Here is a 17,756-nt window from a genome sequence, read left to right as displayed (position 1 = left end):
TGATTAACACCTTCTCTCTGTTGGCAATGCACAGCCTTCTTCAGGATGCGTGGGGGGCTCTGGCGCATTACACTGCAATTTGTGGGTTTGAGGTCAGGAGTGCCTACTCGTGCACAACAGCACATGCGGTAGTAGTAGCAGCTGCCCTTGGTAGAAACTTAACTGGGGGCCCCTGTTTGGAACAGTGTTGTATTTGATACAGTCCAGCTTTCATGCCCACTCTGGGAAAGTTACTGACAGTGCACGGACACACTCTTCCAATTTCTAATGAGTTGCATTCAATATTCAGGGATGGTGACGTGTTTTCAACACGGCAACACAGCAGCAGCTAACTATTATTACAGAAATAATAGGCCACTCCACCACTTAGCATATAGGAGGTTCTGTTTTGATCATAAGAAAACCCTTTAGTGATGTTGTAAGTGTGGAACACGTGGCCCATTCAGCGCATGGGAAAGCTTTGCAGGTAGGCATACCGGGGTCGGTAATTGGAGCGCTGTGGGTCGGTAGTGAGACCATTGATGTTAGTTTTGCTCCCACAGGTTGAGAGGATTAAAAAGAAATTAGTTCTTGGTTGGCACCAATTGGATAAGGGACTGTGTTCTTTGCAAGCACATGGAGTTGGCTAACCGGCGGGTGGCTAACATACAATCTAGGGACCATTCACAAATGTGGGCAATTCCAAAGGTGGTCTAAGCAGCCTTATGCATCATAGGTTAAAGCATTCAAGAGGGCTATTAAGGGATCATTTTGGACATGCTCTGGTATCCTAAACGTGTCGTTTGTCTCATGACTTCAGCTTTGCGAGTATAAACTCCTGAGGAGTTACCTCGGTCACTGGTCTTCAGTTAATTAGCTTTCATGGCTGCAGTTCCAGAGTTTTCATTTTCTGTTCAGGGATAGCTCTTCACCAGCCAAGGTCACATGAACGCAGATTATGCGTAGGCAGGGAAAGAAAGCACCTTATTTGAAGTTTCCTTGTATAGCAAGAGCCTTTGCAGCGCAGGGAGCTGCTACAGTGTTATGCCTTCTTTAAGTCGCCTGGCATTCTGTTAATGATTATCGAGTTAGATAGAAGGGACAGGTTGTCTAGTATTGGTTAAATCTCTACAATGCCCCAGACAATCTGCCTCCATGGTTTCGTCTGGCTATGGCTGGGTTTCACACACACTACTGGCTTTGCAGGGGGGTATGGTTGATTTCCGTTGATGGGTGGTGTTGCTTAGTGTAATGGTCTCACTTGCGCTTGCTATTCATTGAAGGCGCTGTTCAGGGGTGGATCCTTCAGCAGTGCCTTGGTGAGTGACTTGCGCAGGGGGTTGGGTTTGTGGTGCCTTTCCTTTTTGGCACCTGGGTGGTGTGCACCGTGATAAGACTGTTTCGTATTATTGCATTGAGCGAAGATTTTGCTGCTTGGCCGACAAGGTCCTTTGGCCACCAGGAGTTATGCATGTGGCCCTTATCCATGTCTTATTGATGCATGTGCTACTGTTGACAAAGGGTAAAATGGTTGTCGGTTTTGGCTGGAGCTCGGCAAGTATGGTTTCATCTTTCTTTCCTAACACTTGTGCGTTATCGGCCTAGAACCCAAGTATAATTCACGGGGCTCTGCTCACACCAAAGTGGGCCAAGATCACACAAAGCACAGGGGGAGAGTGCGGTGTCAGCCGTATATGGGAATTATGAGAAATATGCCAGAGGTAGCGTATATGACATCACAGACTTGATCAGTGATATTATCATGGTTCATCCCTGTCCCAAGATAGACATATGTTACGGACAGGATCTGTTTTGGCAAAGGATAGTTTGTTGTCTCCGCTTGTGCCTCTCTCGCAGTACAACAAGGTCAATTTTGTCTCCAACGCGGGGATTGTGTGCCACTATTCCGTTTCCAAAGGGCTCCCGCTTTCCGCTTTCGGCACCTAGTTTACATGCAGGTAACCTGTCTGGCTGTTGCGGAAGTTGATTAGTGTAATGGTCCCATTTGCGGTTGAGCTTGCTATTCATCGAAGGGAGACATTTAATGAATGTTCAACACTTTAAGGTGACAGTCCCATCAGTTCAGAATGGAAGCATTCTCAATATGCTACGCAGGGAAGCCAGAATTTTGGCTTCAGCTTTCTTATACAACTAACAAGCATTGTTAAAGCCAAAGGTACTGGCGTGTAGTAAGGTACTGTGGTTTGTGGTATATATCCGGAGGCAATGTCAGGAGCCGCAAAATAACAGTCTGCCTTGCCACCGGTTAACAGCCCAATGGTGGGAAAGTATAATTTTACACTTACTCAATTAATTTCAACGCATAGAGAGGCACTGCGAAATACTGGGACTGCATTGCGCAATTGGCTACGAGGGCCTTCAAGGGGAACACCTGCGGGCACCATATAGAATCAGGTACCATGTCCACTGGGTGGGCAGTCCCCTGCAGCCAAGGGCAGGTATCAGGTAGCTTCAGTAAGACATATTCACCCGCGCGTTAACCAGGGCAGCAGGCGGGCGGTGGTAGTTGGCAGCTAACAAGTGTGCTGTGGCGCGGAAAAGTTTGGTAAACTCTACGTTAGTGCCGATCGGCGACAGGGTATTTTCGACCTTTTGGCGTCCCTAAATCCAGGAAAGGGCAGGTATTTGCACACAACTTTTCCACTGGCCGCAGACTTGTCTGCCCCCCCTGGGTTATCCTTCTGCGGGCTAGAACCAGACAATAGAAGGGGCATCTTTTGGGATTGTGGTCCCTAACACATTGATAGTCGAATGCTGGGGTAGATGTACCATGTAAGGCAGGGTCACCACTGGGGTTGTCCTCAAATTCAGGGTTCAAAGTGGGTTGGAGCATTAAGTCTTCAGTCCTGGGGTAGCATCAAGCAACCCCTCAATCCAAGTAAAGGCAGTTAGGATAGATAAGTATTAGTGAGGGAATAACATACACTGGCTAGCAGCGTCATCGTGCCCCGGGGGCATGCACGCTTTACAAATACACAAAGCTGCAACCAGAAGGGTGCCAAGTGGCATAACGAGTGAACATGTTTAAGAGGTGTGTCTCTGGCGTTACAGCTGGGTGGAGCCAGTCCCACTTAGAGGTACGCCCGGGGGATAATGGTGTGCTCCTTTAGATCCCCATGACCTAGGTGGTGTGTGGCATCTCCCACATCTAAGGTTAGGCACCAGATTACAGACAGTGCGCCCTGTATCGAATCAGCAGATTCTCTAAGCGGGTATGCCTAGGGGCCTTCCCAGAGGGAGCTGAGCGGTCGAAATTCCTATAGAATAGGGGATGCAGGGCAAGCGCTGGGGTGCAGCCGTGCTCAATGTTCATACGCCGTTAGGGACATCCATGTGCGCATTGATTGATAAAGGGACGGTGCCAAGGTTAAGTATAATACTTCCCGCCCTAATAGCCTAGCTGGTTAGCAGGGGTAGGAACGGTCTCCTAACAAGTGAGTGCTGTCCCAGAGATCGGAGACACATGTGTCCAGTCACCACGGTGCCAGAAGGTCGGCATCCAGTGTGATCAGTATATAGGTGGGGCATCGTGAGCCAGAGTGTCTGAAACTGTCCCGCCCTGTGCGGGACGGGGCTGAGTCATGTGACGCAATGGAACTTTGCGGCGTGAGGTAATTAGTGCTTGGCACAACTTCACAGGCATAGGGCGTTTGTTTCATCAGACACCAGCTGATCCAAGCTAACGTCTAGGGCTATTGGGATATAGATGGGGCATCGATAACCAGGAGGGATGTTCTTTCATCTAGATTTGCAGGAGCCTCTAGACAGTAGATCTAGCGGGCAAGACTATAGCTATTTTGGTGGGGGGCTCTGGCGGCGACGGTGGCTGCCTCCAGAGCTGTGGCGGAGTTACAGGGAGATCTGGAAGCAAATGGATACCAAAGGGTGCCTCTGCACGGCACCATAGGGGGTGCCAGAGCCCAGGAGCCTCATGGGAGGTTCCTGGAAAACCGTGTCGCTGCCCCGTTAGTCCTTCGGGCGGTTGTGGGCCTGAACAACCGGGGGCTTGCCTTGCTACGCTCCGCCCTGAAAGGGGCATGAGTAATAAGGGACCGTGATCCGGGAAGAGGATCACCGAAGGGGCAGCACAGACGGGGTTCACCCCAGTGCTGCTTGGCTCATCAGGCGGGCAGGCGGCCCAGTTGGTGGCCTGCCCTTGGATCGCCCGTAAGATAACCCACCATATTACATAACGGTGTATGTAATAAACATGCAGCAGATTCTTACCCAAACAAAAATTTGAGTGGTGTGTTTTATTTATGCGTAGAACATGCATGCTATTGTGGGGGTGGGGAGTGTTGCCTCCTGCTGGCACTATGCCGAGGGAGCCCAGCGGTCAGATCTCAGGCTGCACAGGTTGCCAGGAGTCCCCAGCCCTGCGCTCCCTTCATGCAGCGCGCACTCACTTATAAATGCCGTGGATCACTGGTGATGGTCCCAACATGCTCCTTACTGCTTCCGGGCATTATCCTGCCCCGTCGGGCAGTCCCGCCATCAGAGCCACACATCGACTGCACCGCACACTCCTGGCCCCGCCCTCAGGCTCACCCAAGACCGCTATCGCTCAGGGCCTCTGAGGGCCGCATCGGGCCCGGGAGTGCGTCAGCCCGATCTCATCATTGCGGGAACCAATCAGCCCAGCGGGCAGCACATTCCACAAAAGCTCGCCCCCGCCACCGGCTTCTGTTTGACCGACTTAAGTGGCATCAGGCGGATTTACGAGGACGGTGTTTCGGAGTCAGGTGCCCATCTTGGTCGCTGGCTCGGCCTCGTCCCCAGCTGCACTTTTTTAAATCTTTCCATGTTGAGGTGGCTTCTACACTTACCTGCTATAGCAAGAGTGGCACAGTGTAGGCCTGACATGGACCTTCACAGTATGCCTGAATGATGGCTTCCTTTTCTCTCCTTGGTTTTGCTGCTGGATCTTGCATGAACTGAGATTTGTTGCGGGGAAACAAAGTGTAAAAGAAAACCAAGGTTTACTTTCACATCTGTCCCTCTCTGCCCCAATGGAGGAAAAGAAGTGTACTTAATGTTAGGCAATGTGGGGCCAGTGGTTGCAGAGGAAGGGGAGATGCTTTCCGTTTCTAGTACTGAACTACATGAGAAGATTGCTGAAGTAGTTGCTGCTTCTTTAGGGCCTGCTGAACACCTTCTTTTGAATATAAAGAATAAGATCCAGATGCTTTACCTGAAGGAAAGTACGAGCAAGAGGTTAACTTCAGAGGTTTTAACATAACAGAGAATTACTGGGCTTTCAGGAACCTGCAATAAAAAAAATATTGGAATGGGAATGTCCCCTGCATTAGGTGCAGTCGTGTTTCCCTGCTGTTAGTGCCCAACTCCATGCATCTGGTTTCCTGGTTTTAGAGCTTGACCCTAGCGTCACACAAATCTAGTATGTGCAAGGAGGTCTATGACGTGTCATTTGAATCAGAGGTCTGCACCAGTGTGCCCTCGTTTACAGGCAGGCGACTACTGTCCCTGTCATAGATTTATCATATAGAATGGTGATAGCAACGTAGCATGTTTTATGAATCCATAGTTGAGAGTGGACTTCTATATCTGTGTCACTGTAGTGGAGGCCTACTGTCCAACTAGTTTAAAGTTCAGCTTCTATGCACTTTCTCAGTTCCAGTGGAGTAGCAAGGGGGAGGGGCGAGGGGCAGTCTGTCCCAGGCGGCACACATTTTGGGGGCAGCAGTCTCCCCACCCCCACTCTTACCTGCGGCTGCCGTGGGGCGGCAAGCTCAAGAATTGCCAGCAAGCACTCCCCGCTCTTACCTCTTACTTGCGGATGCCAGGCGGCAAAAGCAGGGACTGCCACCGTTGACAAAAGGTCTTGCTACGTCCTAGCACTGACATACATATGTTTATGTGTCTGTGCGTGTAGCCTCTGTGGTATATGCATGGCATACGTATGAATGAGCCAGATTATTAGAGGGCTTTGGGATTCCTTTTGGATACCCCAGGCCTCACCTTTTCACAAACAAGCTGTGAGATTATTTTCCCAGACAGTGGATGTTTATTGCTGATATTCCTAAAGCTTGTGAGGGGAGACATAGGAACTCAAGTGAAGGGAGTGGAGACAGGGCTTCTTTAAAAATCCGATTATGCCTTTTGTTTTGCAAGAAGTTGCTGATTTAGTCTTCCTGAATACTGCAATTGTGTTTCATAGTAGGATTGAGGGGTGGCACTGCAGTTGTGAGGAGCCTTTATGTGGGGCCTGACCTTTAGTATTTCACTGATGAACTCCTTCAGTTGGCTGATGAAAGCCATGTACAGAAACCTCATACATCTTTGTGCTTCTCTTACTTGCAAGGAGAAACGCGTTAAATTGGTTCTGAAGCCACAAATATTGGATACACATATTCTGTCTGATGTTGGTGTATAGAAGTGAGCCCTTGCTCTGCCACTTGTTCCAGTTCCAAGTTTTATGTGGTCAAGAAAAAAGAGTGCTCCGCAGAGTACTTAGTGGACTGCTGTTCAACCAGAGTTGCCTGATAGTCAGCTGCCCAGAGAAGAGAGGACATCACCTAGGCTGGGGTCTCTTGCTCGAAGATGTACCTGTCCTGAAGTCCCTAGAATCCTGCCTGCTGAGACAGGAAAGGAGCTGCCAATCCTGCTGATGGAATATCTCTCCAGGAGGAGCTGGGTGCAGCATACCCTACGTGTGGGGTCACCCAGAAGAGAAGAACTCCATTTTGGTTCCTCAACCACAATTGCCAAGGCACAGTCAGACCTGTGATAACATATCAGAAGTAATGCGTTTGCGTGTGGCTACATTAGCCAACAATTAATCCGCCTGCTCCTGACTGCATCTCTCCAGAGGAACCATCCTGTGAGTGGCTACATCTCCCCAGAGTATTCAGCCTGTACTTGGCTGTATCTGCTGGCCAGTGCAGGGCTACATCACCTGCGTCGAGAACAGCCAAATGAAGATACACCTGTGCTCATCGCTGAGACCACCAAATGTTGAAATATCCATCGGAGGTCCAATCAGGACCTCGATGACCCAGGACTGCTGACTCCATGCCTGCAAGGTGCCCTGCCAGAGAGCAGGCCCAGGCGACATAGCCAGGTGCATGAAGGAAGACGCCAGCTCTCAGGAGACAGGGGGCGAATGCACAGGGGAGAGAGAACCAGACGGCTATACCAATTCAATCAGGATTGACCACTCAAGTGTGGTGTCTTGTGCTGGGTTAATAGCATACCAACTGTAGTAACTTAAATGGATTGCTCACAATCTGGTACTTTTTATGTCATAAGGTAGAGTAAGTGACACTCGCAGAGAAAATAAGAAAGCATACAAATGTATCAGTGTTTATTAAGCAATATTTATTAACCAGCAAGAACATCAATGAAATAAAGAATTGGTAAAAATAATGTCTCTCTCACTCTCCTTTGTCGGTTGGTTGTTTGCGGCTGGAAGCCTTGCACCACGTTAATTCTGACAAACCTGTGAGCACCGAATGGCAGTGCAGGTGACACATTTCGTAGGTGCACACTTGGCTTGTGTCAAGTTTTAAACAAATGCGCACAAAGCCCACTTTTATAGGAACAAGCCTGCAATTTCCATTCGAGAACCTTCCAGCCCTTTGCTGTAGTTTTCAAAGGATCACAAGTCTGTGTTTGTGTTTGCCAAGAACCACTTTCTCAACCTCTCTCGGGGTGGTGGAGCTGGTGATTGCCCTGTCCAGGACTTTGGGAATTCTGCAAAAATAGACACGTTTGGTTCTGTATTCTCCGAGAAACGTCAACCTCCATCTTGTGTGTAGCTCCGGTTTAGAGAACTGCCAGAGGCCTTCATTCCTGCTGCAACTGTTAAAGCCATATCTCTGTTCAGCTAAGCTTTGTCCTGCTGCTCTTTTCTCATTCCCGGATAATGGCAATGACTTCTTCAAGTACTGATAACCATTTATGATCTAAACCTTGCATATTCCATTGAGATGTGTTCCTAGAAAGTAATTTACACTAAATCTAGTGCTGCTCTTTACTCCTAGGAGCTGTCCCTACTTCTGTGGGCTATGATAACATTGGTACACCACATAAGAGTAAAACCGGAGCTAGAGCAGTAGACTGAGCTCAATATCTTCAGGTGTTTTTACCGGCACCTGAGTCATAATCAGGGTAATATCTCTTACCCCAAAGACATAGGGGAGAACCAAATTTGGATGACGGGGTGGGGGGGGGGGGATTGGGGGACATAGCAGATAGACGTTCAGCTCTGCAAGGACACTAAAGTGCATTATTTCACAATGATGTGTAGTGCTTTATTCTAGCGTGCATTAATGTACTTTTCTTTTCTTTAAAGTTAAGTACCAGAGCTGATCATTAATTTATTGTGCTGTCTGGTGTATGAGCTCAAGAACCCCCACACTACCTCCCTGAAAAGCTGAAAGGTTTGCACGTGGTCCAGTTTGCAGAGCAATAGTAGGAGGGACCCTGGGACAACAGAGGAAAATGACCTCAACCTCCACAGTTAAGACCAGGTAGTTCCTGCTTGTCCCATGTTCCTTGGAATGGGATCTGGCAAAGATGCAGATGGTTTCTATGCCCAATGTGAGCATACTGCCACAGATTATTATTCTGTGCATAAGATGAACTTTGATGAAGAAGTTCCTCAAGTGCCAAATGTTAATTGTATTCTGACTAGCATGGTTTTGCCATTTTCATTACCCTCAGAAGACACCTGCTTGCCAGATTTTAAGAATAAAACAGTAGAAGAAGCACATACGCTTTTTCTTGCAGCTTCAGATATTGCCTTACAAGCTGAAACTTATGCTGCATTTGTGGTTCAGACCTTGTTGAAGGATTCCAGGCTCACTTTGGCTGTTTATGAAAGGGAAATAATCCAGGTCCCTTATTAGTCACCATGGGACTGTTAACACTTTTTATATATTACATGATCTTCAATCTTTTTTGGTACCAGCAGGCGCTTCAATGGTGGCTCAACATCATCTTTGGCTTAAGCTTTGGAACCAAGAGAATTGTTTTTCTGGAGCCAAAGTAGTTTGTTCTTAATATTAATGAATTTGCCTAGAAATCTGCTGAGGAACATATGAGTTTGCAGCCCTTAGAACAACTCCTCTTTGCTCAAATACCTTGGTGGCTTGAATGGTTCCACAACAAGTGCAAGAAGGTAATCGTTCCTCTAGAGGCAGAGCCTGTGGAGCTCTGCCCTCTTTCAAATCCCAGTCTAACTCATAGCCATACCAAGGCCAGCCTCCAAAATCTGTATTTCCTTCTGCAACTCTAGTTGTAAGAGATAATCAACTTTAAACGAAGGTTGCATCCCTCTAGTAAAGGACCGTTGGGTTCTAAATGTGTCAAACATGATTATTCTATAGTATTCCGTTACCCTCTCGACATACCACTCTTGAAGACCACACCTCTCATCATCAGCCTCATGAATGTCAGGTCTTCGGCAAGGAGGATGGACAAGGAGGTAATATCTGGATTATTTACTAGTAACTTTACTTACTTCATGTCAATGTTATCCTCATCACGGTCCTACCGTACTACCCTCCAACCCCAATTCTATTTTCCGTGAATACCATGAACTGGGATGTTGCTTCTGACTTTTTTGTATGGGGCTGTGAGAAAGTGGGTTGTTGGTTTAAGGGATGCGATTCCTTCTCATGAAACAGCCACAATCCTTTTTAGGGTGAACTACAAAAAGTCACTAAATCAACCTGTGCCTAAAACCTCGGTAGCTTGACACAAATGCAGTCAGGCTTAACTTTAGACACAATGTATAAAGTATTTATGTAGCACATGAACAATAATAAAGTGAAAACCCAACATAAGTAAAATTCCACACCAATTTTGAAAAATACAGTAAATTGTAATAAATTATTTGACACCAAAATGACAAAAGCTAAAAAGGCTAACAGCAGAAGGTACCACTCGCAGGTATCTGAATGTGCTAAACAGGAGGGAAAGTCACAAGTTCAGGCCGCTAGCAATAGAGCATGGGTCGGATACAGGGACCAGATTAGTCCAGTGGAAATATCAGCTTCCCAAGGTCTGGTGCACATTTTCCAGTTTGTAATAGAGGAGGCCGCGAGGAGCAGGGAGAGTGTTGCGGATGGTCATCACGGTAGCACAAAGAGCACACCTGGCATCATGGCTGTAGCGTGAAGATGCTGTTGAGCATCTCAGATTGTCTTTGCTGGAGCTTCACATTGGCGGTCACTATTGGTTGTCAATGCTGTAGCGCAAAGTGCAGATCTCGTGTTGATGGTCGTTGCTGGTAGTCGCTGTAGTGCGAACAGTCAAGTCCACCAAAGCTTTGATTTGCCGATTGTCGGGGGCCGCGAGATCTCAGTGAGAATGGGCCCATTTGTGGTCGTGAAAAACCCAAAATGTCAGAATTTCTTCTGAGGACTGCACTCTGATTCAACCAAGGGCCCTAGACCCAGGGGGATGCCTCTTGGAGATCAAGGACTCATTCTTGCAGAGGCCAGCAGGACTCGGGTAGGTCCAGTTGCAGTTCCAGGCAAGTCCAGTTGCAGCAGGTAAGCTGGGCATATGCAGGGAGGCCTCTGGAGCTTGTTATGTCCCTGTAGCTCTGAACAGGAGGTCATTCAGCTGACCCTTGGAGTCACTTCAGTTAGGGAGTAGGTCCAGTCTTCCTTCTCAGACAGAAGGGCAGACCTCAATCAGCAGGGTAGTCCTCCCCCAGCAGGGCAATCCTTTTTCTGTAGTTTCCACAGGTCCGGGAGTGTACTAAAGAGTTTGAGTGTCCAATATTTATTCCTGGTGCCAGCTTTTAAGTGTTAGGAACATTTAGGTGCCGATTACGATCCGGTAAAAAAAATCCCCGTACGACTTGTATCCGGTCTTTTTACCGTACGAATCGTACAAGTGCCGTACAAACTGCCAATTACGATTCGCATGGTAAAAAGTCCATACGAATCGCATTGGGAATTATTCCCCACACGTCCTCGGGTCGGAAAATGTGTCCGACACGTCCACGGACGATTTACCGTACAAATGTGAAAAGTGAAGTCCGACCGCGGAATTACGATCCATCCCGTGCGTCCGATGTTACAACCGTATGGAAAAAACAGCGTCCGCACCGAACTCCCATAGCAACCATGGAGACATGTGCCCGCATACGCGCCGACCCCCCCAGCCCCCGTACGTACGCGCCGACCCCCCCAGCCCCCGTACGTACGCGCCGACCCCCCCAGCCCCCGTACGTTCGTGTCGACCCCCCCGTGTATGTACACCCTTGTACGTGTCGAACCCCCCCGTGTATGTACACCCTTGTACGTGTCGAACCCCAGTGTATGTACACCCTTGTACGTGTCGAACCCCCCGTGTATGTACACCCATGTACGTGTCGAACCCCCGTGTATGTACACCCGTGTACGTTCGAGTCGTACCCCCACCCGTGTATGTACGGTGCGTACCCCCGGGGGTACGCACCGTACATACATGGGTGGGGGTACGACTCGAACGTACACGGGTGTACATACACGGGGGTTCGACACGTACAAGGGTGTACATACACGGGGGGTTCGACACGTACACGGGGGGGTACGACTCGAACGTACACGGGTGTACATACACGGGGGTTCGACACGTACAAGGGTGTACATACACAGGGGGGTTCGACACGTACAAGGGTGTACATACACGGGGGGTTCGACACGTACAAGGGTGTACATACATGGGGGGGTTTGACACGTACAAGGGTGTACATACACGGGGGGTACGACTCGAACGTACGGGGGCTGGGGGGGGTCGGCGCGTACATACGGGGGCTGGGGGGGGTCGGCGCGTACATACGGGGGCTGGGGGGGGGTCGGCGCGTACGTACGGGGGCGGGGGGGGTACGGCACGTACCGGGCCACCTACTCTGGTCGTTTCGCGACGTACTTCGCTTTTCCGGCACTTTTTGGGTGCCGTGAAAATATTGCCGTCCGGACTGCTGTCGGTTCGAATCGTGGTTCCTGGGTCGTGAAACGCTGCCTGAAAGCGTCCCGACGTCACGTCGCAGCATTCCCGGATCACATTCGTATGTATATTTTCGTCGGTCGGTGTTTTTTACGATTCGTACGGAAATGGTGTTTCCGTGCGAATCGTAATTCCATGTTTGTAAAGTTTTACGACCGGGTACGAGTCGGACGGAGAAAACGCTCCGACCGACGGTTCGTACCCGGTTTTTACCGGATCGTAATCGGCACCTTAGACTTTCTCCACATCTGGTTCTGGAATTGTCGTCATCCCTGCCCTGGTCCTAGGATATCAAGAGTCAGAAAAAGAGTTGGAAGTTCTTTGTGTACATGTTGAGGCAGCTCCTTTGAAGTGCAGGTGTGGTAGATGACAGTTCTGCCCCTCCCATAAAGTCAGGATGGCCCATCCTTCCAACTCCCAGTCCCCCTTTGTGATACTGTCTGGGATGACTAAACAGAGGCCAACTGACAACTACACCTAGTCATGTAACCCAGGTTACAGATATGAAATAGTTAAAACAAGAAAATGGCAACTTTCTAAAAGTGGCATTTTCAGAATTGCGACTTAAAATCCAACTACCATTAAAGAGGGTTTTAAAATACAATTCCTTAGACATCAATATATAAAATTTCTACCTGTTTCCAAACAAAAGCTATCCTTTATTACATGTAATTAAGTAACCCAATGTTATCCTATGCAGGAGGTAGGCCTTGCATTAATGAAAAACAAATATAAGAGTTTTTCACTACCAGGGCATGTACAATGTAAAAATACATGTCCAACATTTTAACTACAATGCTTCCTGCCCCATGGGCTATTTAGGGCCTTACCTAGGAGTGATTTATCGGTATTAAGCCGCGGTCCGTGCAGGTAACAGCGGTGGGGCCGTATAAAGGGAGATTCCGAGGGACGATGCAGAGGGAAAATTATTTATTTAATCTTCCCTCTGCATCGTTCCTCGGAATCCCCCATTACACGGCCCCACCACTGTTACCTGTACGGACCGTGGCTGCAGATATTAAAAAGGAAGTGTTAGTCCTGTCAAACTTTATTTTTGCTAAGTCATAAAAGTATTTTAATACTGCACACAAGCTGCAATGGCAGTCTTGAGACATGTTTAACAAGGCTAATGAAATGGGTGGCACCATAAGTCCTTTAGGCCCACTAGTAGCATTTAATTTACAGGTCCTGGGTACATGTACTACCATTTTTAATAGTGACTTACAAGTAAATTAAATGTGTCAATTGGTTGTAAGTCCATTTTATAATGTTTAGAGGAGTGAGCGCTAGCACTTTAGCACTGGTTAGTAGTGGCAAAGTGTGCAGAGTCCTAAGACCCACAAAAACAAATTCAGCAAAACAGGGGGGTTAAAGAAAAAAGGTTTTGGGTGACCCTGCAGATGGGGCCAATTTCAACAGTGGTGATTCCTGGAAGGTAAGAGGTAGACATTCAGGGAGGAAGGGCTATGTCACCAAAGTTTTAAAAAAAATGGGAGTCAAGAGTTTTTTAGGATAAAATTCTTTCCTGCCTTTAAGCTCCTCTTCTCCCCAAATATATCTTCTTGTCTCAGGGAGACTGAATTTCATGGTTGGTATGAGCAAGGCATTGATTCAGTAATAAATAATTAACCATAAATAATCTAGATATTCTCACTTACATTTCGTCCTGACTTGACCTTCGCTTCCTAAGCCATGAGCCAAGCACCCTGCCTGCTTTCCACCTATTTCAATTAGGCTGTCCCACTTCTCTTAAACCAACTTCTTTCCACTCATATTTATTGTTGCTCTCTTTTTTGTCTTCCATACAATCGGTCTTCTTGCTTTTGTGAATCTACACGTAAACCCTGATAAAAACAGAAGTTTCTTCCTGGGAGGGTAGAGGTTTTTTTTTTGGGGGGGGGGGGCAATATAGGATACTGCCTCACTGAATTAATCAACCACGCCAAAGGTATCCCATTTTGCCATATAAATGGATCTAGATGGGAGAAAACGTTCAGGATCCAGGATAGGTTATTCTTTTAGACGTTCATCCACTCAGTTAGCGCCACGCTTCATCATCAGGTCTCACCCTGGTCCCCATAAACCAGAGTGGGCTCAACCCTATTTCAGGGAGCACTTGTGATATTTCCTACCAGGGTCATTAGGGATAAAATTACCTTTGGGTCACTCAGGTATCCCTTTATTTGGGAGTGTCTATGGTATATTAAAAACAAGGCGGGGTGTTTCTGTAAAATGATGTCCTTATAAGGTGTAAGAACATAACTTTCCAGAAACACTCCATTTATACCACAAAATGGGGTCTAGGACTTAGGTTGCAGAACACCGTTGGTGTTACATTTTCCTTGCTGTTCTATACATATGATTTTAAGACCATTTCCCTTCTTACATGATCAAATTAATATTTCTATGTGTCCCATGTGCACCCAATACTTTGTGTCTCTCTGTCCTGCCATTCATTCCCACCTTCAATCTTTCGCTTTGTATGCTTCCAAAGCAAACCACTCTCTACCGCTGCCCTTGTCAGAGTCTATTCTCTGTCTGCTGCTTTCCTGGACAACTTCCTGCTGGTATTATTTCTGTCTACTTTTTCCTTCTTCCTGTTTTCATAGATGCAAATTTTGATTAGGTAAAAAATGTGCTCTGTTTTATAATTAAGTAACCGTTCTAATGTCTTTATTTATTATTGATTTTGTCATCTATGAAGTGTTTTCAATAAACAAACGTACTAGAATGACATGCAGCGGTTTATTGACAACAGTTTGTAAATGGCCTAAAATTTATAATTAAACACACAGATTAGAATGGCAGCTTCATTTGCTTGAAAGGTGGGGAAGAGCTGACCAGATTTGGTTCACCCAATCAAGGAAAGGTGCCAAAAAGAGGGGGCCCCATGACCATACCTCTGGAATCATCTAGTGCTGGCCCAGGTTGAAAGTGACAGTGTCCTTGAACTCCTGTGGATAGTTGGAAGACTGAGAAGCCCAGTGACTGCTCCACCTTGGGTGGGGGCTGCATCCTTCGGTACTCTGGTCTCCAGATGCAGGGTAAACCCCTTTGAAGCAGTTGAAGTACTGCATCGGCTGTAACCCTAACAGCTGTTGGTTAATGGGCTTGGGTGGTTGTTTGTCTGTGGAATATCAATGCTTAATTTGACTATATTGACTAATCCTGACCTTCTGCCACCTTTGATCATTGATCTTGCTCTCAGTTCTTTATATCCTGCTTATTTACTTATGTTTATCCCAGTTTACCTAGCTCCTAGCTGCTCAGCCAGTGTGAGTGTTCTGAGTGGAATGTTGGTATGACAGAGATGCATGGGTGCATTGGGTGCCTGTGTGAGTGATGTGTAACAGTTGAAGATGGGCTGAGCAGCAGGCAGGCTGCTACTGGCGGGGCTGTAGTATATGGATTACCAGGCTGATGGACTGATGTACATGATTACCATCCTGTTGTACAGATCTATCATCCTGTAACTTGATCTTAATAAAGGAACTTATAAAATACAATTCGGCTACGTTTGGTAAGATACAACACAGTTGATACTGATATGCTGCATTAAAGCTTCCAAGGTACAACCAAAGAGAAATTAAAAAACACTGTTTCATAACACGACAGCTGATCCTTCTATATTGCCTCTGCCGCACATAACAACTGTGTTGTTTCTCTCTTTTATTTGCAGGGGGGAGGATGAAGAAGGTAAGGAACAAACTTTGCTTTATGGATATGCAGTCTCTAGTGCTAAGATTTCAGTGTTGGCGTCACTAACGTGGAGCTCAATGAGCAGAGATGGGGTGCGCCATCTTTTACTTCAGAACCACCCGCCACATATAGCGAGGACACCTCATAATCCCACCCGGATTGACCTGAACTGATCAGGCTTTGGCTGAGTGTGTTTTGCCAGAGGGAGCATCCTCCCACTGCAGCATCTTCTCATTAGGTTCTAGAAAATCTTAAAATAGAATACTTGCGCCTGTCTTCAACAAAAGAAGCATATACATGCCCAGCGTTCCTTCTTATAAGACTATATGCCCCTTTTTACATTTTGCACTTTATGTCTTAAGCATTTTTAGGGCAGTTGCATATTTGAAATGAGAGATTAGGACCTTGCAGATGTATAGCATTCAGAAAACTCTCATTTGTAGATCCTGACCGTTGTACCCTAGTCTTGGTCAAATCAATACTGATTGCATTCACTGCCTCTCCGAAACAGGATTTTACTCCTGGGTTTTACATAAAAATGCCAAATCGCATTAGCATTTACATTTTGGAGCGCTCAACGTTGACAGGTCTGAACAGTTGTGGCCCACAAAAAACAACACAAAACTGCACAAAGTCTTGTAAAATGATTTACTCTCCAGACAAAAAGTGTTCTGCGCTGGCACAGTGCACTTTCCTTAGCGCAAAAACACCTTTGTGGTGCTTTGCATGGGATGGATCGGCGGAAAAACAACATAGTTTTTCAGGCAAAGCCCAATCTTCTAAAATAGCGAGAGCGGGACTTGTGTCTAACTAACTCTTCATTGCATAGGTGTTAATAATGGAAATGTGTTTATTCTAAAAACCCACACACTGCATGTGAACTGCACTGCACTGCACATATCCAGTGGACGCGATCCCGATGAGTTTATCTAGGCTTAGGAGAGTCTACCAGTAGGCTATGCTTCCTGCACATATCCTATGCTAAACAGCACACACTCATCTCCACACCAAGGTGCGAGGCCATACGTTGTGCAAGGCACTCCGTTTATACACCAGCATAGGGAATAACACCAGCAGCAGGGCACTCTTAGCGGATATGGCCCTGCTCTGTCTTCCCCTGTGCAACATAATGCAGCAAATTTGTTGCTCCGCTGCACTGCGTGAACATGTAGTAACCCTGGCTCCCTGTATGTTGGAGCTGATATAGCTTGACTGTGTAGGCTACAACTGCATCACCCACCCCTTGTGGATGGCAAAGACACCTGCCATGGAAACAGCTGAAACATTACCAAACATTTTTTCCACCAAAAGCTTTTCCAATGTCTTCTACAACATGCCCAAAGTCTTGTTGGACTATTAGCATTCTGTGGCTGGTTATTTGACGACTTTAGCAGACGTCCCGTTTACCAGATAGGTAGCAATTTATTGTTTCTGGCCTTGCTTTGGTTTGGTGGGGGATGTGTAAGCCAAACAGGGGCCACCCAGCAAACCGGTGACTGTAGCAGCAAAATGCCCAGTGAGGTGTAGACCTAGCAGTGGGGAGAACCCAGGAAGCTGAAGCACCAGGAAGCTGCTATTGAGGGAGGTCCATTGGAGGCAGGAAGGCCTTTTAAGTCGTCCTGGTTGGGAGGCCCCAGTACTTCAACATGTGGGAGGCAGGCTCGTGAACTCGAAAAGAAGAGCAGGAAGCTGTTTCTGGGGAAGCATCACTGACAACAAATCAGCAGGCTCAGCGCCGCCTTGCCTACAGCAGAGCCTAATGAACTCATATTTGTCAATTAGCCCACTGAGCCCAGATTAGCAGGAAGGTCCAAGCAGTGATGATTACTGGGTGCTTGGTATGAGGAATGCATGGTAAATGAGGCCCTTTGAGGCTGCAGTAGTTGCCAGAGTGTGGTGCCGCTGTGCTAGTCCAGGCACAGTGAGGCCTGTCAGTGGGGTGGGCCACTACGGATGGATCAGAGGAAGTCAGACCGAGGATCCATGTACGGAAAGAGCCAGTGAGACACCGACAGCAGGGTGGCTTGATGCACTAGTATGATCATATAAGGAAGAGGTCTCAAAGAATGGGAAAGGGTGAGACCACATGT

The 17,756-nt window shown here is 47.3% G+C and overlaps 1 protein-coding gene across 6 annotated transcripts in view; it reads left to right on the top strand.

Annotated features, from left to right (window-relative positions):
- The window catches only part of TNNT2 (troponin T2, cardiac type), a 306,241-nt gene that overhangs the window by 115,610 nt on the left and 172,875 nt on the right, over positions 1-17,756 (top strand). For all 6 annotated transcript variants that reach the window (XM_085599695.1, XM_085599694.1, XM_085599693.1 and 3 more), the window contains exon 3: positions 15,647-15,663. In XM_085599695.1, the coding sequence (XP_085455821.1) occupies positions 15,647-15,663 (17 nt within the window). The remainder of the gene's footprint in view (positions 1-15,646; positions 15,664-17,756) is intronic.

This window comes from Triturus cristatus, chromosome 1_1, assembly GCF_964204655.1.
Source record: "Triturus cristatus chromosome 1_1, aTriCri1.1, whole genome shotgun sequence".
Lineage (NCBI taxonomy): Eukaryota > Metazoa > Chordata > Amphibia > Caudata > Salamandridae > Triturus > Triturus cristatus.
The sequence above is the reverse complement of the archived record's forward strand: the minus strand, read 5'-3'. Positions and strand labels throughout refer to the sequence as shown.